This window comes from Lagopus muta, chromosome W (genome assembly GCF_023343835.1).
Source record: "Lagopus muta isolate bLagMut1 chromosome W, bLagMut1 primary, whole genome shotgun sequence".
Taxonomy (NCBI): Eukaryota; Metazoa; Chordata; class Aves; order Galliformes; family Phasianidae; genus Lagopus; species Lagopus muta.
This window is the reverse complement of record NC_064471.1, coordinates 5502037-5524781: the sequence shown is the minus strand read 5'-3', so window position 1 is coordinate 5524781 and position 22745 is coordinate 5502037. Positions and strand designations below refer to the sequence as shown.

Sequence of the window (22745 nt, the reverse complement as noted above, 5' to 3'; positions counted from 1 at the left end):
ACACCTCTGAGATATCTTTCAGGAAGGAAATAGAGTGCACCTGGGTGTCAGTGCATGAAATAGCATGAGAAATGGATAGTGTTATTAATACAAGGTCCTAAATACTTTAATGGGAAGAAAAATTTACCATCCATGGATGCATGTTTCACTTTATTAGAAGCCTTATGGCTTCAAGGACAGAAAGAAACTCACATTACATATGTTTCAGAAGTGCTCCTCTGTGTTTGGCACAGCAGTGCCCACATAGGAGGGAAGCTGCCCGCTGCTAAGGTAGTGTTTGCCTCTCTCATCTTCAAATCCATGAGCACACCCAGGGCAGGATCAGCAGGAACAACTCCTTGCCTGCAGTACCACCTTTTCATTATGTTTCACTCTAAAAAGGCATTTTCTGCATGAAATTTTAACTGACATGACAGCTATTTTGGCTAAACAAGATGTGAACTTGTTTCTTCATCATGGAGCTCTCATTTTAACCTGTGTCAAGGCTTTCATAGGAAAGAGGAAGCTAGCATCTGTGTGAAAGATTTTAATAGAAGCATGCGTCAAAATCCATAGCTAGCTTAAAGGAAAATTGCAGGAAGACATTTCTGCTAAGCTGGATCATATGGAAGACCTTGGACACCCTGAGGTGCTTCCATGCAAGGCTGAGAATGCAAAAAAACTCAGATGGCTCTAAAAATCTTCAGTGAATTATGAAAATCTACCAGACGGAATAAGGTGGTTTCCATGGCCATTTGCATCTCACTCTGACAGCTGCATGACAGGCTGTATTTTGGAGCTGACTTATCTTTTTTTGTAGGACACAAACACCAGTACTATCAACTGAGATCAGGCCCTTGGGATCCCCTGTTGGCATTGGTGTTGGGCGTCCATCTGCAAGGCAGATGGGAAGCACAGGAGGAGCAGCCTCCTGCTATTCGTCCATATTCTGCCCTCCCCTGCACAGCCCTGCTCACCGAGTTGCTGGTCTGCAAGTGGTTTCCATGGCCATTTGCATCTCACTCTGACAGCAACGCCACATTCGCAAGCACACTGCAAGCAGGTGCTGTGGTGCCAGAACCTGCTGAAAGGTCAGGAGTCAGCAAAGCAGTGCAAAGGCTTTGGGGTACAACATGGCTATCTTGATGAGATACCAGGGAGCACTATCAGCAAGAAAGGCTGCATTTTGGGGCTGACTTATCTTTTTTATAGGACACGAACACCGGTTCTTCCAACTGAGATCAGGCCCTTGGGATCCCCTGTTGCCATTGGTGTTGGGATTCCATCTGCAACGTAGATGGGAAGCACAGGAGGAGCAGCCTCCAGCTCCTCGTCCCCGGGCTGCCCTCCCCTGCAAAGCCCAGCTCACCGGGTTGCTGGTCTGCAAGTGATTTCCCCCCTGGCCATTTCGATCTCATTCTGACAGCAACGCCACATTCACAAGCACACTGCAAGCAGGCAGGGTGCTGTGGTGCCAGAACCTGCTGACAGGTGAGGAGACAGCAAAGCAGTGCAAAGGCTTTGGGGTACAAAAGGAGCATTCTGGGGAGATTCCAGGGTCCTGCAGCAGCATGACACGCTGCATTTTGGAGCAGACTTATCTTTTCTTGTCGGACACAAACACCAGTTCTTCCAACTAAGATCAGGCCCTTGGGAACCCCTGTTGGCATTGCTGTTGGGTGTCCAACTGAAAGGCAGATGGGAAGCACAGGAGGAGCAGCCTCCTGCTATTCGTCCATATTCTGCCCTCCCCTGCACAGCCCTGCTCACCGAGTTGCTGGTCTGCAAGTGGTTTCCATGGCCATTTGCATCTCACTCTGACAGCAACGCCACATTCACAAGCACACCGCAAGCAGGTGCTGTGGCTCCAGAACCTGCTGACAAGTCAGGAGTCAGCAAAGCAGTGCAAAGGCTTTGGGGTACCACAGGGCTATCTTGGGGAGATATCAGGGAACGCCAGCAGCAAGAAAGGTTGCATTTCGGGGCTGACTTATATTTTTTTCAGGACACCAACACCAGTTCTTCCAACAGAGCGTTGGACCTTGGGATCCCCTGTTGGCATTGGTGTTGGGCTTCCACCTTCAAGGCAGATGGGAAGCACAGGAGGAGCAGACTTCTGCTATTCTACCACGTGTTGCTCTCCCCTGCACAGCCCTGCTCACCTGGTTGCTGGTCTGCACGTGGTTTCCATGGCCATTTGCATCTCACTCTGACAGCAACGCCACATTCACAAGCACACTGCAAGCAGGTGCTGTGGTGCCAGAACCTGCTGAGAGGTCAGGAGTCAGCAAAGCAGTGCAAAGGTTTGGGGTACCACAGGGCTATCTTGGGGAGATACCAGGGACCGCAAGCAGCAAGACAGGCTGCATTTTGGGGCTGACTTACCTTTTCTTGTAGGACACCAACACCACTTCTTCCAAGAAAGATCAGGCCCTAGGGATCCCCTGTTGGCATTGCTGTTGGGCGTCCATCTGCAAAGCAGATGGGAAGTACAGAAGGAGCAGCCTCCTGCTATTCGTCCATATTCTGCCCTCCCCTGCACAGCCCTGCTCACTGGGTTGCTGGTCTGCAAGTGGTTTCCATGGCCATTTGCATCTCAGTCTGACAGCAACGCCACATTCACAAGCACACTGCTAGCAGGCTGGGTGCTGTGGCTCCAGAACCTGCTGACAAGTCAGGAGTCAGCAAAGAATTGCAAAGGCTATGGGGTACAAAAGGAGGATTCTGGGGAGACTCCAGGGTCCTGCAGCTGCATGACAGGCTGTATTTTGGAGCTGACTTATCTTTTTTTGTAGGACACAAACACCAGTACTATCAACTGAGATCAGGCCCTTGGGATCCCCTGTTGGCATTGGTGTTGGGCTTCCAACCGAAAGGCAGATGGGAAGCACAGGAGGAGCAGCCTCCTGCTCCTCTTCCCCGGGCTGCCCTCCCCTGCACAGCCCTGCTCACCGGGTTGCTGGTCTGCAAGTGGTTTCCATGGCCATTTGGATCTCATTCTGACAGCAACGCCACATTCACAAGCACACTGCAAGCAGGCAGGGTGCTGTGGTGCCAGAACCTGTTGAGAAGACAGGAGTCAGCAAAGCAGTGCAAAGTCTTTGGGGGACAACAGGGCTATCTTGGGGAAATACCAGGGACCGCTAGCAGCAAGACAGGCTGCGTTTTTGGGGCTGACTTATCTTTTCTTTTAGGACACCAACACCAGTTCTTCCAACAGAGCGTTGGACCTTGGGATCCCCTGTTGGCATTGGTGTTGGGCTTCCACCTGCAAGGCAGATGGGAAGCACAGGAGGAGCAGACTTCTGCAATTCTAGCACGTGTTACCCTCCCCTGCACAGCCCTGCTCACCTGGCTTGCTGGTCTGCAAGTGGTTTCCATGGCCATTTGCATCTCACTCTGACAGCAACGCCACATTCACAAGCACACTGCTAGCAGGTGCTGTGGTGCCAGAACCTGCTGAGAAGACAGGAGTCAGCAAAGCAGTGCAAAGGCTTTGGGGTACCACAGGGCTCTCTTGGGAAGATACCAGGGACCTGCAGCAGCAAGACAGGCTGCATTTTGGGGCTGACTTACCTTTTCTTGTAGGACACCAACACCAATTCTTCCAACTGAGATCAGGCCCTAGGGATCCCCTGTTGGCATTGCTGTTGGGCATTCATCTGCAAGGCAGATGGGAAGCACAGCAGGAGTAGCCTCCTGATATTCTACCACGTGTTGCCCTCCCCTGCACAGCCCTGCTCACCGGGTTGCTGGTCTGCAAGTGGTTTCCATGGCCATTTGGATCTCATTCTGACAGCAATGCCACATTCACAAGCGCACTGCAATCAAGCGCTCTGCTGTGCTGCCAAAACCTGATGAGGGGTCAGGAGTCAGCAAAGCAGTGCAAAGACTTTGGGGTACCACAGGGCTATCTTGGGGAGATACCAGGGACCGCAAGCAGCAAGACAGGCTGCATTTTGGGGCTGACTTACCTTTTCTTGTAGGACACCAACACCACTTCTTCCAAGAAAGATCAGGCCCTAGGGATCCCCTGTTGGCATTGGTGTTGGGCGTTCATCTGTAAGGCAGATGGGAAGCACAGGAGGAGCAGCCTCCTGCTCCTCTTCCCCGGGCTGCCCTCCCCTGCACAGCCCTGCTCACCGGGCTGCTGTTCTGCTACTGGATTCCATGGCTTTACAGATCTCATTCTGACAGCAACGCCACGTTCACTAGCACACTGCAAGCAGGCGCTGTGCTGCCAGAACCTGCTGAGGGGTCAGGAGTCAGCAAAACACAGTGAAGGCACAGTAAAGTTTAAATGACAGAATATGTTGACAGCAACAAAGATAGAACAAAAAGTAAATACATAATACTATTTATGGGTACATTTTAGAGCTCACTATGCGGTTAGGGACCAGTAAAAAGCTTTATTTTGTTTCATGAGAAGGCAGCTAATATTTCTGAAGGCCATTTTACCTCACAAAACACCTTCCTTTACTGAAGATCAAATCTGAGGAGTCTGTTTCATTCTTCACTTTTTGCTTTTCTGAAATAATTATGTATTCAACCCCTTTCATGATTAGGGACTTCTCTTAGAAGGAAACAAAAGTTACATTACTTTGTCATTTTTGGAGCATGGTGAACAGTTTCCCTGTTGGAATATGTAGTAGTGCCAGCGAACAACATGGTAGAATCAGAAGCACAGATTCATATAGAAGATTGAGGGTTACTGCATCCTTAAAAACTTCCAGCCAGTTCTCCTTCATTTCTCTTCTCTGGTGACTTGAGGTATTTATTTCAGGAAGATTCATCTCAGTCATAAGTGTTCTAGTTCAGTGGTCTTATAGATATATAAATCTATTTCAAAAGCAAAAAACAAAAATAATTATCAGTAATGCACAGAATTTTCCTTCAAATATCTGGCTCAGGGCTTTCAGCTGCAACTAAATGTGGGCAAATAAATGCTGTCTGACTTAAAGTTGCCTTAAGAAAAAAAACAGTTTTGTTTCGTTTTTGTGTATTTTCTCCAGCTGTAAATCACAATTAAAATTTTGGTGCCAGAAGGAGGATGTTAAAATATTACTGAGGATAATAGACATAGATACTTTCTGAGAAATAAGAACCTGAAGTACAAAACACAGACAGAGACTCCCAAGAAAGTTACTGGATGTCAGTTGAAGTTGGACTCAAAGGAGTGTCATGGTTCTATGTTTTTGTTTTTGTTTCTTGTTTTTGGGTTTCAGTATTCCACATCAAAACATCATGTAGTGTACGGGGCATTAAAGTGTCACTGCCCCAATTCCAAGTACCTATCCCTGTACATTACAGCAGTCACGGGATCTGACTCTTCCGGGTGGGGGGGGGGGGGCACTCTCACTTGCTGCCTGGCAGTGGGTGCTGGAGGGTGCTTTCCTAGCCGTTCCAAGCTTTTCAGGTTTGAATCGGTCCCGGGAACTCTCTCTCTCTCTTATCTTGTCTGACATATTAATCTCAATTAAATTGTATATTGTGTTATTTTGTATTCTGATATTATAGTAAAATAAGTTTTCCTCCATAGATTGTTGCCGCTGTTCTTTTCCTCCCTTCCTTCCTTCCCATTTTTGTGGGACTGGGGTGGGGGGAGAGGGCAGAGGCCTGTCGCCCCTGTCACGGACATAGATTGATCTGGTCAACTCCGTGACAGATTTTTGGCGCCCAACGTGGGGCTCGACTGCTTTTTAGCTTTTAGAACGAATCTCTTTTTTTTCTCTCTGCTCTTAGAGAGCTTTGTTAGGGAGCATTATCAGTAGTTCAGGTTTCTGTGCTGGAAAACCTGACCTTGAAAGATTAGGCGTACTGCCAGTGTTCTGGGATATTTGTAAACTTTGAGCACTACTTAGTCTGAGTAGTGCCTTTTTTCTTTTTTTTTTCCTCTCCTCTTGGTAGCTTCAATTCATTAACCCTTTTTGAGCGAGCACCAGCAATGAACCCACTCGTTATCCTGGGGGTGCTGGGTAAAGGATTAAAAGCAATGGTGTTAGTCACAACCTACTGGCCAATAATCCAGCTCACACTTATGTGTTGTGGAATTGCATTCATATATAACTACCTGAGGACACTGATGGAGACACCTATGTTTTACCTAGTTGCAATGTGGTATGATTTGAATTTTGACATTTACATCCCAGAAGGAATGGCTAATTTCACAAACAACTACATCCCAAATGGAATAGCTAATTTTACAAACAACACGATGTTCAGACCAGTCTCCGGGTTTTCTTCTCGGTTTGTCAAACGTTTTTTGAACCCTGAATTAATAGTCATGTTGTTGTTGTTGTTTGTGTCATCAATTTTCCTGAATGTGTTCCTATGCATTCGTATTAAGGGAAAGGAGTCTCTTCCAAAACCAGAGAATGATGATTGGCAGGGGATATGGAGAGGTTTATGAAAGGTCTTAGAAGCATGGGGACCCGCAGTGTCATGGGATTTTACTCTTGAACACCTGTGGGATCCTGAGAAACTAAGCCAGTATTTGAGTCAGGGACTATGCGGCTTACATAAATCTAAGGAGGTACAACTTATTTGGGGTTTGGCTTGTGCTTACCGTGCCCTATATAATACCATTCTGAAGAGAGAGAGTTTCCGAGCTGAGGTTCAAGCCAAAGGAGAAAATCCCCAAGTCAAATCTACTCAATCACAGGAGACACCAGTAACAATACCGGTTGCTCCTGTGGAGGGCAAGAAATGGAAACGAGTGTCTTCGCGTCTTGAACAAAAAAGAGAAGAGGAGGAGGAGGAGGAGGAAGATCCAGGCGAGGGGCCCTCCTCAGAACCACCACCATCACGAAAGGCAAAAGCAAAAACTAAGAGACATGCAGAAGAGAGTGATGAAGAGGAAGTCTCTATTACTACTCGCCGGCCTCTAAAGATGACTGAAATCCAAGGTTCAAGAAAGGAGTTTACACGGCGCCCGAATGAAAGTCTTGTTTCCCGGTTGGTTCGCTGTTGGGACAGTGGGGCCCATAGCTTGTCTCTGGATGGTAATGAAGCTCGCCAACTAGGTGCCATTGCCAGAGATCCAGCTATTGATAGAGGAATTAGTCGATGTTCGGATGAGGCTGCCTCCCTCTGGGAACGAGTGTTAATAGCCGTGAAGGAAAAGTATCCCTTCAAAAATGGCTTGAAGATTGCGATGAAGAAATGGGATACAGTTGAAAAGGGTATCCAGTATTTGAGGGAAATAGGCGTGGTGGAAATGTTGTATGACCCTAACTTTGTTCCTAACCAACCACACCAAAACCGCGACCCTGAAAGAGTGAGGACAACGCCTGAGATATGGCAGAAAATCGTGACAACAGCACCGGACAAATATGCCGCTACACTAACGTCAGCGTGTGACAGATACCAGGAACAACAGAGAACGCCCTTAGTTTATGAATTAATTCTTACGCTCCAAAACTACGAACAATTGCTGTCCCCAATTCATGCTGCCGTTGCTACGATATCAAGAATGACGGAGCAAGTGTCTCAACTGATTAACCGTGACAAACCTGTAGCAGTATCAGAAACGCTTGATGAAGATCAGGATAATCAAACAAGTCTAGCGAAGGATGTGAAGGAGGTGAAGGAGACGATGAGATTTTTGCGAGCCCACCTAACTAAAGACGATGAACCTTCCTTCTTACGTGCACCATCAAAAATCTCAGCTGTTAGAGGCAAACGCTCTCCGGCTCAAGTAAGGGGTAATACACCGCGAATTACCTTATGGTATTACCTACGTGACCATGGAGAAGACATGGGGAAGTGGCACGGTCAACCTACTCCTGTACTACGAGCCCGGGTGAAAGAATTACAAAGCAGATCAACCACCAGTGCAGTTGCTCCAGTTACCACAGGTAATGAATAGAGGGGCCCTGCCCTCAGTCAGGGGGGGGAAAGGGATAATAGAGTATATTGGACTGTGTGGATTCGATGGCCTGGCACATCAGAACCACTGAAATATAAGGCCCTGGTGGACACTGGTGCACAGTGCACTCTGATGCCCTCGAGTCATGAAGGGACAGAATCGATCCATATTTCTGGAGTGACCAGGGGCTCTCAAGAATTGACTGTGTTGGAGGCCGAGATAAGCCTCACTGGTAAGGACTGGCAAAAACATCCTATTGTGACGGGCCCAGGGGCTCCATGTATACTAGGTATTGATTATCTCAGAAGGGGGCATTTCAAGGATCCTAAGGGGTATCGGTGGGCCTTTGGAATAGCTGCTGTGGATGCAGACAACATTAAGCAGCTGTCTGTTTTGCCTGGCCTGTCAGAAGATCCGTCTGTTGTGGGGCTGCTGCAAGTAAAAGAGCAACAGGTACCGATTGCTACAAAAACAGTGCACAGGCGGCAGTACCGCACCAACAGGGATTCTTTGCTCCCCATTCATAAGTTAATTCGTCAGCTAGAGAGCCAGGGAGTGATCAGCAAAACTCACTCGCCTTTTAACAGCCCCATATGGCCAGTGCGTAAAGCCAGTGGAGAATGGAGGCTGACGGTGGACTACCGTGGCCTGAATGAAGTCACACCCCCACTGAGTGCTGCTGTGCCGGACATGTTAGAACTCCAGTATGAACTGGAGTCAAAAGCGGCCAAATGGTATGCCACCATTGACATTGCTAATGCCTTCTTTCCCATTCCTTTGGCCAAAGAATGTAAGCCACAGTTTGCTTTCACATGGAGGGGCGTTCAGTATACCTGGAACCGTTTGCCCCAGGGGTGGAAACACAGCCCGACCATTTGCCATGGGTTGATTCAAACTGTATTGGAACAGGGCAGTGCTCCTGAGCACCTGCAGTACATTGATGACATCATTGTGTGGGGCGATACAGCAGAAGAAGTCTTCACGAAAGGAGAGAGAATGATCCAAATTCTTCTGAGTGCTGGTTTTGCTATTAAGCGAAGCAAAGTGAAAGGACCTGCCCAGGAGATTCAGTTCCTAGGTATAAAGTGGCAAGATGGCCGTCGTCACATCCCGACAGACGTGATCGACAAAATCACTGCTATGTCTCCACCCACTAGCAAAAGAGAGACACAATCTTTTCTGGGTGCAGTGGGCTTTTGGAGAATGCATGTTCCAAACTACAGCCTCATTGTAAGCCCCCTTTATTATGTGACGCGAATGAGAAATGAGTTTACATGGGGCCCTGAGCAGCAGCAGGCTTTTGAACAGATTAAACAGGAGATAGCCTGTGCCGTGGCCCTGGGGCAGGTACGAACGGGACAGGGTATAAAGAACATCCTCTACACTGCTGCTGGAGAGAACGGTCCCACTTGGAGTTTGTGGCAAAGAGCCTCAGGAGAGACCCGAGGCCGACCCCTGGGATTCTGGAGTCAGGCGTACAGAGGGTCTGAAGAGCACTACACTCCAACTGAGAAGGAGATCTTAGCCGCTTATGAAGGGGTTCGGGCTGCTTCCGAAGTAGTCGGTACTGAAACACAGCTCCTTCTGGCACCTCGACTGCCAGTGTTGAACTGGATGTTTAAAGGAAAGGTTCCCTCCACCCATCATGCTACTGATGCCACCTGGAGTAAGTGGATTGCACTGATTACACAACGAGCACGGATGGGGAACCTCAGCCGTCCAGGAATCCTAGAGGTCATCATGGACTGGCCTGAAGGTAAAAAGTTTGGAACACAACCAGGAGAAGAAGTATCACGTGCTAAAGAAGCCCCACCATACAATGAACTACCAGAGAATGAAAAGAAATATGCCCTGTTAGATGGATCGTGTCGTATTGTGGGAAAGCATCGCAGATGGAAATCTGCTGTGTGGAGCCCCACACGACAAGTTGCAGAGGCCACTGAAGGGAAAGGAGAATCAAGCCAATTTGCAGAGGTAAAGGCTGTCCAACTGGCCTTAGATGTCGCTGAACGGGAGAGGTGGCCAATGCTCTATCTTTACACTGACTCGTGGATGGTAGCAAATGCCTTATGGGGGTGGTTACAGCAGTGGGAGCAAAATAACTGGCAAAGAAGTGGTAAACCTATTTGGGCTGCTGAACTGTGGAAAGACATTGCTGCCCCAACAAAGAATATGGTTGTAAAGGTGCGCCATGTAGATGCTCATGTGCCCAAGAGTCGGGCTACTGAAGAACAGCAAAACAACCATCAGGTAGATCGAGCTGCCAAAATTGAGGTGGCTCAAATAGACCTGGACTGGCAGAACAAGGGTGAATTATTTCTGGCTCGGTGGGCCCATGAGACCTCAGGTCATCAAGGGAGAGATGCAACATACAAATGGGCCAGAGACCGAGGGGTGGACTTAACTATGGATGCCATTGCACAGGTTATTCATAACTGTGAAACATGTGCCATCATCAAACAAGCCAAGAGGATGAAACCTCTCTGGGAGGAAGGGCGATGGCAAAAGTACAAATATGGGGAGGCATGGCAGGTTGATTATATCACCTTGCCACGATCTCGCAACGGTAAGCATTATGTGCTTACTATGGTGGAGGCAACCACTGGGTGGCTTGAAACATATGCAGTACCCCATGCTACCGCCCGAAACACCATACTGGGTCTCGAGAAACAAGTCCTGTGGCGACATGGCACCCCAGAAAGGATTGAGTCAGATAATGGGACTCATTTCAAAAATTCTCTTGTAAATACTTGGGCCAAAGATCATGGCATTCAGTGGATTTACCATATTCCCTATCATGCTCCAGCCTCTGGTAAAATTGAACGATACAATGGATTGTTAAAAACGATGCTAAAAGCACTGGGTGGCGGAACATTTAAGCACTGGGAGAAGCATTTGGCAGAAGCCACCTGGTCAGTCAATACCAGAGGATCTATCAATCATGATGGTCCTAACCAATCCAGTTCCCTACATACCGTAGAGGGAGATAAAGTCCCTGTTGTACATGTAAAGAACATGTTAGGAAAGGCAGTTTGGGTTCTTCCAGCGTCTGGAAAGGGCAAGCCTCTCCGTGGTACAGTTTTTGCCCAGGGACCAGGATCCACTTGGTGGGTAATGCAGAAGAATGGGGATGTCCAATGTGTACCACAAGGAAACTTGATGGCAGGGGAGTGCAGTTACTAATTCTATGTATATGTATATAGCTATGTGTGTGTAATGCATTGTAATCATTTTTTGTTTGTTTGTATATATGTATATATATATTTTAAGCATGATGTAACGATGTAGAATAAGGGGTGGAATGTCATGGTTCTATGTTTTTGTTTTTGTTTCTTGTTTTTGGGTTTCAGTATTCCACATCAAAACATCATGTAGTGTACGGGGCATTAAAGTGTCACTGCCCCAATTCCAAGTACCTATCCCTGTACATTACAGCAGTCACGGGATCTGACTCTTCCGGGTGGGGGGGGGGGGGGCACTCTCTCTTGCTGCCTGGCAGTGGGTGCTGGAGGGTGCTTTCCTAGCCATTCCAAGCTTTTCAGGTTTGAATCGGTCCCGGGAACTCTCTCTCTCTCTTATCTTGTCTGACTTATTAATCTCAATTAAATTGTATATTGTGTTATTTTGTATTCCAATATTATAGTAAAATAAGTTTTCCTCCATAGATTGTTGCCGCTGTTCTTTTCCTCCCTTCCTTCCTTCCCATTTTTGTGTGACTGGGGTGGGGGGGGAGGGCAGAGGCCTGTCACCCCTGTCACGGACATAGATTGATATGGTCAACTCCGTGACAAGGAGCATTAGTAGCATTATGATAGGTGATCTGACTTTCTTAATGGTGCTAGAAATTAGTTAACTTAAGAGAAAATGTGACAAAAATAGCTGACTGAAAAGTAGATTGAGCTACTTAGGAAGTAAATGCAAACTGAAAATAATTAAGGGATGTCTTTAATGACCTTTCTGATCCATTTGTTCAGTTGATACTAACTTTAGTGATATAATGGAAACAAAAACAGAACAAAAAACAACCAAAGACACCAACTCTAAGAATGCTGTGGATGTGACATTCTATGGGAACGGGATCCCTTAATTCAGATCTCTTCTTTAATTTGGACAGAGCATAGATTTCAACCTGAAATCACCATACTTGAATTAACACTGAAGACTTGAATAAATACATACTTGAATAAATACAAACACTTGAATAAGTGTTTTCAATGCTGGAGTGACAGTCATAGAATAGTCGTGGGAATAAAAAGAAACTTTAAGGAATACTCCACTGCTAAAACGAGATCAAGGGCAAGAAACATTCATGGTGATTTCAATGAGTAAATCCTATGTAAACACTTGCATAGAAACTACAATTACATAAATACATTCTGAAGTTTGAAAAATTAAAACGTCATTCTGCTTTCTTCCATTTCAAAACTAAGGTTATTCTTGACCTTTGAAGATACTCGAAACTTATTGCAAAGGAACACTTAGTACTTGTGTCTTGCACCAAGCTTAATAAGAATAAAGCTACTCCAGTATACTAAGTCCATTTAATGTAAATGTATTTTACTCAAGGATTTTTGTGCCGCTCACGCCATATTTTTATGCGTCATATTTAGAAAGCAAAAAACAAGGTATTCTTCATAAATAAGTTCTTTAGAGTGCAAGCAAAAGCAAGTTTACTATTTGTAGTTCAAGTTCTCAATGCAAGATGAAGTGAAAAACTTACCTTTATCTCCATGCCAAATTAATATCCAGTCATGATTTAAAAATTCAAAGGTGATATTTTTCAGTAGTAACTGAGCAGCAACATAGCAACATAAATAAGGGTGAATAGTATACTGAAAATCACACACATGTTTAACAGAGGAAAGGAGAATTTGTTTTATACTCTTATTTGTTCTGGATTGTCTACATAAATTTGGAAAATTTGTCGTCACACAATAGTTTTGCTGACACTAGTACTCAGTGACAAAATGATCAATACCTCTGCCATCAGGAAAAAACATCTTCTCAGCTTAAATATAAAGGAATCACAGTTCTGCATGTCTTTTTTTTTGTTTGGATTTTTTTTTTCTTGCTCTGTTTCAGTGGTGGAATGTTTCTGGTGGTTTGTTATCCCTTTATAATCATTGTATGGTTCAGTAACCAAAAAGCTTTTAGATTTATATGAAGTATTTCCTACTTCTCAATGGATTGTGGGAAACAGCAACAAACCTCTCCTGTTTTCTCTTTGTAGCTCTCAATCAATTCTGGAGATCTTCAGTGTTTTGAGAGTGTCTTTTTAGCCTCTGTTTTACTTATGTTGTTGTCTCTGTTATTCTTGATCAAATACCTCCTGCTGATGATTGCAGATATTATTTTCCTGACCATAATCTGTACATTCTTAAATCTGAAAAGGAACCAAAAGTAGTAACATTCAGCTGGATCTACACATAGAAAGCACTAGATGAAGTCGACTGACTGGTTCCTATATGCCGGGGTGACACTAAAATATCACTACTCTTGTTAGAGAACTCTCACCCAAAGGTGAAATTTCATGGAGTATTTTCAGCTGTGGGAAAGTGGAAACACGTTCCTGATACTGAATGAAATACACGACCAAGAAAAATGTAGAACAGAGTTAGAAGGTAAAATGCAAAAGGTATGAAGAGGAAGAACCAGTAGTAATATGAAGACATGTGCCACAAAACATGCTGCACAGAGAAATAAAGAGCAAAACGAGAATATAAGCTGGAGACAGATCAAGTAATTAAATTTGAAAAAGATACTTGCGTACAAGCAGAATGTTAATTCCTGCTTCATATGAAGAAGAAATTTGATTATCATCTCCACTGTTAAAATTTCATACCAAAATCTTCATGCAAAAGACTCCGTAAACCCTCAAAATAAATTTAATTCAATTTTTAAATGATGTACTGAGACAGTCCAAAAATATTACCTGTGTTCTTGTAGTACTTCAGCAATCAGGTTATTAAACTCTGGCATCTACTAAGTTGATTGAAGAACATCAATCAGTATATAAGAGAAATGAAGACAAATATTGAAACAATCATTCTTTTTCATTTCTCCAATCTTAGACTTCTATGAAGCATGCTTTGCAACGTGGAAGAAACTGCAAGAATGAGAGAAAAATTTAGATGTTAATATCAAATGGATTAAGAGAAGTTCATTTATATCTGATAAATTTGAATTTAACAGAAACAGATAAATTTGAATTTAAAGAAAAAGACTCCAGCGGGGCTCTGGAGCACTGGAAGACCAGTACTGAGAAGGGCTGGTGCTGATGGTATTCAGTGAGATATTGCAGACTGCAAAGTAAGAACACATAAAATGAAGTTGGGAAAGGACTAAGCATGAAAGGCATTCAGGAAACATCTTGGCACAGATGGTGATTAGTATGTGAAATGGACCGCCAACAGCAGCCACAAAAGAGGTAGCCATGAACTTATTTGAAATCAATTACACAAGCACTTAGAAGAAAAGGAATATTACTAGGTAGAAAGTCTAGAGATATAAATAGTGGGACTCAGATGACCCATATGTCCCATTTTCATCACAAGGTATTACTTTGTTCTTGTCAGAATACATGATGAGCTACCACCAAATGCATTTAATGTTCTGTAGGAAGGAGTTTTCTCTGTACTGTTCATGGCCATTATTCTGCTGCCTGTTTCACAAACACGTGGCACACACACACAGCAGAAAGGTGTGAAAGTTAATTACTCCTTGGAGAATGAGATGTACTGAAAGCTTTGTGGAGAAGGGCATCTTAAAGGGAAATTGACAGTGTATGAGATTTTTAATTTTTTTTTTTTTTTTAAGTTATAATACATCTACCAGCCTTCCCAGAATAAATTACCCTTCCCAGGAGGAGAAAATACCATAATAATTACTTTGATATTTTGAGACTTCCCTCCTTATGTTTATATAAGTACAGGATATTGATTATATAGGCTAAACATTTTTATTATGAACTTCTATTCTTATTGTTTCTCAATCAATCTTTGGCACAGTTTTCATATTAATGATCTTGTTAGTTTTATAATGGCAGCAAATCACAAGTGTTTAGTAGGATATTCTGCACAGACTGAGAAATCTATCTTCCATGGTGGACCTAGTGTCGCAACAACCCACACACATTGTCAACGAGGTCAACGAAGAGAACTGGAAACGCATGGTATTAAAGTAATCAACCTAAAGTCTTCACATGCCAGGACAGAAAGAAGATAGAAGTAATGCCAAATTAAGTCATCCTGATTTTAAAACTACTTTCAAGTAAGAAATATTATGCAGCTATTATTTAACCAGCAATATTCACTTTTTATTTTTTAATTCCTCTTTTTAAGATTTTTTTCTGCAGTATGGATAGAAACAGAAGCCCTTTCATAGCACATATGTAATCAGTATTTAAGTGCCTATGAAGCTGCCAAGCTGGTAAGGAAAGCAAAGGTATCAAGAAGAAAATAGAGGTATTCTGGCAACAGCAAAATGTCATTTGCAAATGAGAACATCCTGAAATACCATTGGAGACGCCACAGAGATCCTGACCTTCTTTTAAGAAGAAGAAAAAAAGCCCCATGATACAAAGTTTTTGTGTATGCCAATTCCATCTTTAGTGACTTGAACATCTATATTTTCATCTTCTTCTTACTACACATTGATCTGTTTTCACCAATATCTGCTTCCGGTAACCTTTGCCTGTTTGTCCTTAATTCTGAATGACCCTTCAGAGTATAGATCTTCTACTGAATTACAGGACATCATAAATGGTGACAAATGAACAACAAAAAACTATTCAAACAAGATACTTTCCTGCTTCTCACTTCACATTTGTGAAAAAGGTTTTCTTTTAAAAAAGAAAAAAGAGGAACATTAAAATACTCCTGTTTTAATGACAGCAATTGTCATGAATTGAAAACTGGAAATAAAGAGGTGTTAGGCTTAAAACAAATGTTTCCATGGCACTACAGAATACTATATATATTATATACTATATATATTATAGTGTAGACTATAATACTAATGAGCATATCCTTCTCTAGTTAGCTACAGCTAATTTATTTATTTATTGTAACTTCCAATGCACATCTAATCTTCATGGCTTTTACTTTCCTCTGTCAAGTTGACTAGTCTTGCCAGGTCCTTTCAACTATGAAAAAAAAAAATCCTGTTAGGCTTACACTAATCTAAAATAATTGGGTGACTTCTAGATTTAATTTGCCATTTTCCTTTCCATGGAAAATGAAAGAGCATCATGGCTTTTAGTAATCATAACAAACTGTACCCTAGTGAGCGTTGAAGAAATCTCTTGCATAGCTGAGGAGACGAAGGCTTGGTTTTATAAAACCAACCAACAAACAGAAAAACTTAACTTCAAAATAATTAAAAAAAAAACACCAGCATCTTAATTTATAATAATTATGAAATAGTCCATGATAAAAAAAGATCAAGTAAATGTACTTACCTCAATCAGCAGATAAAACTTCAACCTGCCCCTTATTTAATTTCCCTACAATGTGATGGGAGAAAGAAGCAGAAGAGCAGAAGCTAAAAGTCTGCAGGTTTAGATAAATGGGTGAAGCAATGCCAAACATGTAAGCAAAGTGAATTAAGTAATTCATTCACTGTTTCACACTTACAGGCAGATGTCCTGGAATGCAGAGCCTCAGCACACGTAACGGTTACTTGAAAGAACAGGTATCACAACTAGAACTGTCAGAACCACAGAATTACAGAGGTTGGAAGGGACCTCAAGAGATCGTTGAGTCTCACCCCCTGCTAAAGTAGGTTCCCTAAAATAGGTCACACAGATGATCATCTGGGAGATCCAGGATATCTCCATAGCAGATTCCACAACCCCCTCGAGCAATTTGTGCCAGTACTCAGGCATCCTTACCATAAAGAGCTCTATCCACATGTATAACACTGCAACATGATGGAAAACTCAGCAATATGACAGCATAGTAACAAAACCCTAGGCTACAGCAAATAAGCTCAAATGCAGCAGCCATAAACACAGATACAAAGAAAAGAATCTGCTTACCTTTGGAAGGTCTCTAGCATGCAGGAATCTCCAGCAAGATACCTTTGCCTCTACTGCCAACCTTTAAATAAGATCTGGGATTGGGTGGATTCTGGCTTCACCCCTTTTATTCACAGAGATGCACTGCATGCACCTGAGCTCCTGTGGGTTAGCCCTGCTTTCCCACCAGATGCTCAATTACATTTTCAGACTGTGACTTAGCATTTCCACTACAAACATGTTAGTGTGGAACAACGTTCAAATTCTAAGCTACTGCTCCTTTTTGTTACCACTATATGCCACCAAAAAGAGTCTGGCCTCATCCATTTGCCTCCCACCTCCCTTTGGATACTTACAGATATTTATCAGACCCCCTCCAGTCTTCTTTTCCCCAGGCTGAACAGACCCAGGTTTCTTAGTCTTTCCTCACAGGGGAGACGCTCAAGGCCCTTAATCATCTTAGTGGCCTCCTTTTAGGACATTCCTGTCTTTAGTGATCTGGGGATCCCAGAACTGGATGCAGTAGTCCATATGTGCTCTCATCAGGGCAGAGTAGAGGAAGAGGGTAACCTCCCTCAACCTGCTGGCCACACTCTTTTTAATGCAGCCCAGGGTACCACTGGCCCTTCTTGGCCATGAGGGCACACTGCTGGCTCATGGACAACCTGTTATCCACCAGAATACCCAGGTTCTTCTTCAGCAGGTTATCCCCTATCCTGTGCTGATGCATGCAGTTTCTCCTCCCCAGGTGCAAGACTCTATACTTGCTCATGTTAAACCTCATCAGGTTCCTCCCAGCCCAACTCTCCAGTCTCTCCAGGTCTTGCTGAATGGCAGCACAGCCTTCAGTTGTGCCAGCCACTGCCTCCCAGCTTTGTAAATTAGCAAATTTGCTGAGGGTGGGCTCTATCCCTTAATGCAGGTTGTTGGTGAAGATGTTAAACAAGACCAGACCCAGCACAGACTCCTGGGGAGCACTGCTATTTCCAGGTCTCCAACCAGACTCTGCACCATTGATGACAACCCTCTGAGCTCTACCAACCAGCCAATTCTCAATCTACCTCACCATCCGCTCATCTCTCCCACATTTTTCTAAGTTTTGTAACAAGGATGTTTTGGGAGATGGTGTTAAAAAACTTGCTAAAGTCAAGGTAGACAACATCCACTGCTCTCCCCCCTTCTACTCAGCCAGTGACAACATCATAGAAGGCTACCAGGTTAATCACGCATGATTTTTCCTTGGAGAATTCATGCTGACTACTCCTCATAACCTTCTTAACCTTCTTCTCTACCAATTTTTTAGAGAGGATATCCAGAACAAGTTGTCCTCCCTTTTCTTCTCCTTTTCCTTGGATTTTCGGGCCAAACACTAAGTCATACAATAGGAACGTCCCTTTGGTCAGTTTGTGTCAGCTCTCCTGGCTGTGTCCTCTCTCTGCGCCTTGTCGATTTCAGTCTACTCACTGGCACAGCAGACTGGAAAAAAGAAAAATAAAGAAAAATAATTAAACCTCAGAGCTGTGCAAATATTGCTCAGCAGTAGCCAAAACACCGAGGAATTATCAATACTACTTTAGGCACAAATCCAGAGCATAGTGCAATATGGGCTGCTATGAGAAAAATGCACTCCATCCCATCTGGATCCAGCACACCCATTTATGTGCCACAGTCCAGATTCCCATATTCTTGTGCCTGAAACAGCCAGCAGCATCTTCCATGCAGTGACCAGAGACAGCAAAAGTAATGTAATTTATCAGTTTTTTGCAGCGATTCAGACACAGAAGATATTTGGACTGCTTTTCCAGTTACTCAGTTGCTTAAGTATCACAATTCACAACACATCAGCATTACACTGGTTCAGAATAGCTAGCACCTGCTTAAGAGGCATGGTCTTCTAGTAATGTAAGATTCTTCTAAAACCTTAGAAGAAAATATGTTCAGTGGATATGATCTAAATCAGGATGCTTGAGCTCCAAGTGCAAAACACCACTTCAGTACAATGTATGAATATAAAACTCGTAATAAAAAAGACAAGAAATCTTGCTTAAAAAAAATTACAAAAAACTAGTATCCTATCTAGTACATAAGCATAAAGACAGTGTCACTGTGAACTATTGCCATCTGCAGCTTGACAATCTACTGAAGAAGTGTCATAGCTAAAACAATGAAGAAGGTCCTGTGAATAATGAAATGCTACATAGTACATTGCTGTCTCATTTTGCAAGGAAGATGTGCAGAAAAGATGAATGCTTTAACTGTGACTCATAGTTAAATAGTCCATGGCTGCAATTACATGTAATTATCATTTCTGTGAAACAGAGGTTTCTCACCTCTGGGTTTGGACAAAGTGTCAAGCACTCCCGATTAGCAATCTGCCACCTTTTCAATGCTGTGCAAAGCACAGAAAGTAAAAAGGGCAGTCAGATCAACATCCATTAACCTTGTATGCTTAAAGTTGCAGCTCTTATATAAATAGAATATCAAGATAGATTACTAGAAGTCAGCGTTCTGCCAGAAAAACAGGATCAACTTTTTTGGAGGCATACAGATTTAACTGTTGTAAAGTATGTTAACCGTATGTGCTACATTGTAAGTTTATGTCCCTCAAGCAGATGGCACTCTAATTACTCATAGTTGTAATAGACTTTTTCTCTCCAGCCATCATGCAATCTCCTAAGAAAAGCTAAAAACAGATAAATTGTAGGGATCAAAGCAATATCTTAAGACTGCCTTTGTTTGGTGACCTAACTATGGCAGACTTCTCAGCCTCCTCCACCCCCATCTACTATGGAAGCTGTAAGAAACTCTCTAGGTCCATTTTTATTGCATGTTGTTTCCTCATTATGTCATCAGCTGTGTTTTCATTAAGATTGAGGCAGATATATTCAGCTGCACAAGTCACAGTCACACTCAAATACAATTAGATTTAGACAAACAAACACACACACACACACACACACACAAAAAAAAAAAAAAAAAAAAAAAGAGGAAGTAATTCTGTAATTCAGAATGTCTCTCCAAAGTGGGCTAAGTGTTTTAGAAAATAACCAGACACTAAACTAAAAAAAAACTTGTTTTAAATATATTTCTTTGGATACCTCAGTGCTTGCTGATTTTACTGAAGAGTATCAGGAAACAGCAGCGGATCCAGCAGCATCCTGAATTCTAAGATAACTTGCATCTGTAAATACTTTTAAGAAAGGCAAGTGTGATTAACTTCTGAGGGAAAGGTTTTCAAATAGACCCCAGCTCTACACGTTGGTCTTTTACGGACCCAGAACTCATTAATTGAGGACGCTTATGGTTGTATTTTTGCTTCATAAATTTCTTTTCTGAGGTGTGATTCTACGTGTAAATCTTCCATTGCCAAAATAAATGATACAGAAAACTAAAATGCAGAATAGGACAGCTGAACCAAGGCAAATAAGGTCTCATATCAGTAACAGTTGCTGTTAGAACTCAGAAGTGATAATAAATACAGATCTATGTATTATAAATATTAATACTCCGTAGTTCTCCCCAGTGAAGGATGTTATAAGCGATAAAGAATCAAGTGTTGTACTGGAAAAACATTTAGGTTTAAGTCATCATCTAGAGTCTCCCTATTTCAGGTAGAACTGATTTATAAGAGGCAGAACCATGATAAAAGTCTCCATCTCCAAAACTGCAGACAAGTCTCAACATTTAGTCTAGTAGGAAACAAAGTTTTAAAAACTCTAGCAATTGATACTCAGGAACAGCATGTCCATGTTTAGCGTTTGTTACAAACCTAAGTACAGTCAGTACGTATATCTATGATGTGCATAGATAAAATAAGGCAGCTGTCAAACTGTTGGCACTATAGTCACAGCTATATTGACTGCAGTATCAGTTGTTTCCTAAGGGAATATTTTATAGGAATAACTATCATGTTTTCATTAAAATACAGAATACTAATATAAAAACTTTAATCTGTCATCTTCGTGATTTCCTCACAAAACAGGTCCTGAATATTTAATTAATTTTAATAAGGCTTTAGAAAATCAAAGACACTATTTTTTTCTTAGAAAATATTGATTTAGTTAGCTTTGTCTAATATGTGCTAGTATATCTGTTCCAACATAAAATGGAAGGAATCTTCATTCACCAGTTTTTCCACAGCGATGCTAAAGCTTTCAAAATTGTCAGTGTATGGAGCGGACTCTCCCCTTAAATTAGAAACTATCGCCATTTCAGCCTCATCAGGAATTACATCGATAATTATCCATACTTCAGAAAGACACATCCACTTAAGTTCTTTCTGCCTTCTGATATTGTCTAGGAAATATTTAACACCTTTCCAAACTAGCTGTGAATATTTGCATTGCCAAACAGAACTTCCAGTAAATTGTAGTCACAGAAAAATGGCTGCGTTAGATGCTGGTGTTGCATAAAACATGCAAATGCTTCACTCGCTAAGGAGGTTAAGAACTATGCCCCCAGTTCATTGCTTGCTTCAGCCTGTGGGTGAGTGAAAGACATAAGTGAGGCATAAACATACTGGGGGAAATGTCTGCCATCTCTCTGATCATGGTACTGAAATCCATGGAATGTCCTAAAAAAACTGTCATATTAATAAAGAAAAAGACTATGAAGTAAAAGGAAAGATGAACCAGTCTGATTTGTCATTGCTTTGCAAGAGTATGTGAAGAGCTGTGGAGCAAGTCCAGCAGAGAGCTGTTTGTGGCACTGCATACGACAGACACACACTGAGTCATGACACAAAAGCCAGGGGCTTGTACATACAATAAGGCAGCAGAAAAAGGAGCTGAAGATTCTCAGATGTTATTCTGGCACTATTTCTCCATATGCAAAGCTCTCAGCTCTGGCTGCTCTTACTGGACAATCAGTTTTCAGCAACACTGCATGCAACTCCCATCTTCAATCTCTGAAAGATCTTCCTAGAAAATAACTTCAGATCATGCAGTTTCATCAAGTTGTTATCCATACAGGCTGATATGAGATTTCAAAAACAGAATTATTGGAAAATGAGAAATGACTATATACATACCTATATATATATATATATATTATATATATATTAAATATATATATAATATAATATTTATAAATTATAATATAATTTAATATATATATATATATTAAATTAAAGCAAATAAAAATCATGCAAGGAAATGCTTGTTTTTTATCTTTCATCTCATAACTTCTTTGTTCTGTTGAGGCAAGTCATCAAACAGATACAGGTCCAAAACCTGACAAGCAAAGAGCAATTAAATGTTTCTTATTACAACAGTCATGCAAATGAAGCTGAGAAGTTATATATGCATTTTTAGTCTCCATTAAAAAAAAAATAAATTCTATAAGTCAATCTTTTATAAAGTAATATCTTAAATTAAAAAAAAAAAAATCAAAAATTAAAACAGTCACAGCCAGAAAGCAGTGTACACAGTATTGATAATCTTATAATTGTATAACCTTAGAAATTATTGATAATCTGATAACTCATTGATTTCTCTTGAAACTGATGTAGATCTGTAGGAAGAATATATACAAAACCTATTTCAAATAATTTTTATACCTCTTTGTTTATTGGGAATAATGGAATTTGAAATTGCTAGCACTCCACAAAGCTAAAGGCACAGGCCATTAAGTCTGAACGTCCCCTTGTTATCTTCCTGTTTTGTTGAAGAAAAATGATCAGGTGCTTCCTACCACTACATCATTTGCCATTCAAATACCTTGCTGCATTTTTCTGCAGTCTGGCGAGTGCAATAATGAAGAGACACCTGGAACTTACTTTCATTTACTGGAACAGACAGTCCATTATAGAGAACTCTCAGCGCCTCCAAAGACAGCTAGTACATGTCTTTTCTTGGGAGTCTCTATTCCGTGTTGTTAGCTATA

General features: G+C 42.3%; 1 protein-coding gene and 1 long non-coding RNA gene across 2 annotated transcripts; one reads left to right on the top strand and one right to left on the bottom strand.

Moving 5' to 3' along the window:
• The first annotated feature begins 6736 nt into the window (after positions 1 to 6736).
• On the top strand, positions 6737 to 7994 carry LOC125686447 (uncharacterized). Its single transcript, XM_048930430.1, has 2 exons — positions 6737 to 7593; positions 7634 to 7994. The coding sequence occupies exons 1-2, from the start codon at positions 6869 to 6871 to the stop codon at positions 7677 to 7679; spliced, it is 771 nt and encodes a 256-aa protein (XP_048786387.1). The 5' UTR covers positions 6737 to 6868; the 3' UTR covers positions 7680 to 7994.
• Positions 7995 to 11879: 3885 nt separating this feature from the next.
• On the bottom strand, positions 11880 to 21560 carry LOC125686459 (uncharacterized). The gene is made up of 3 exons (XR_007373803.1): positions 19961 to 21560; positions 13779 to 18338; positions 11880 to 13229 (listed from the first exon to the last, which is right to left on the bottom strand). It is a non-coding gene; the product is annotated as an uncharacterized LOC125686459 (long non-coding RNA).
• Between the last annotated feature and the right edge of the window lie 1185 nt (positions 21561 to 22745).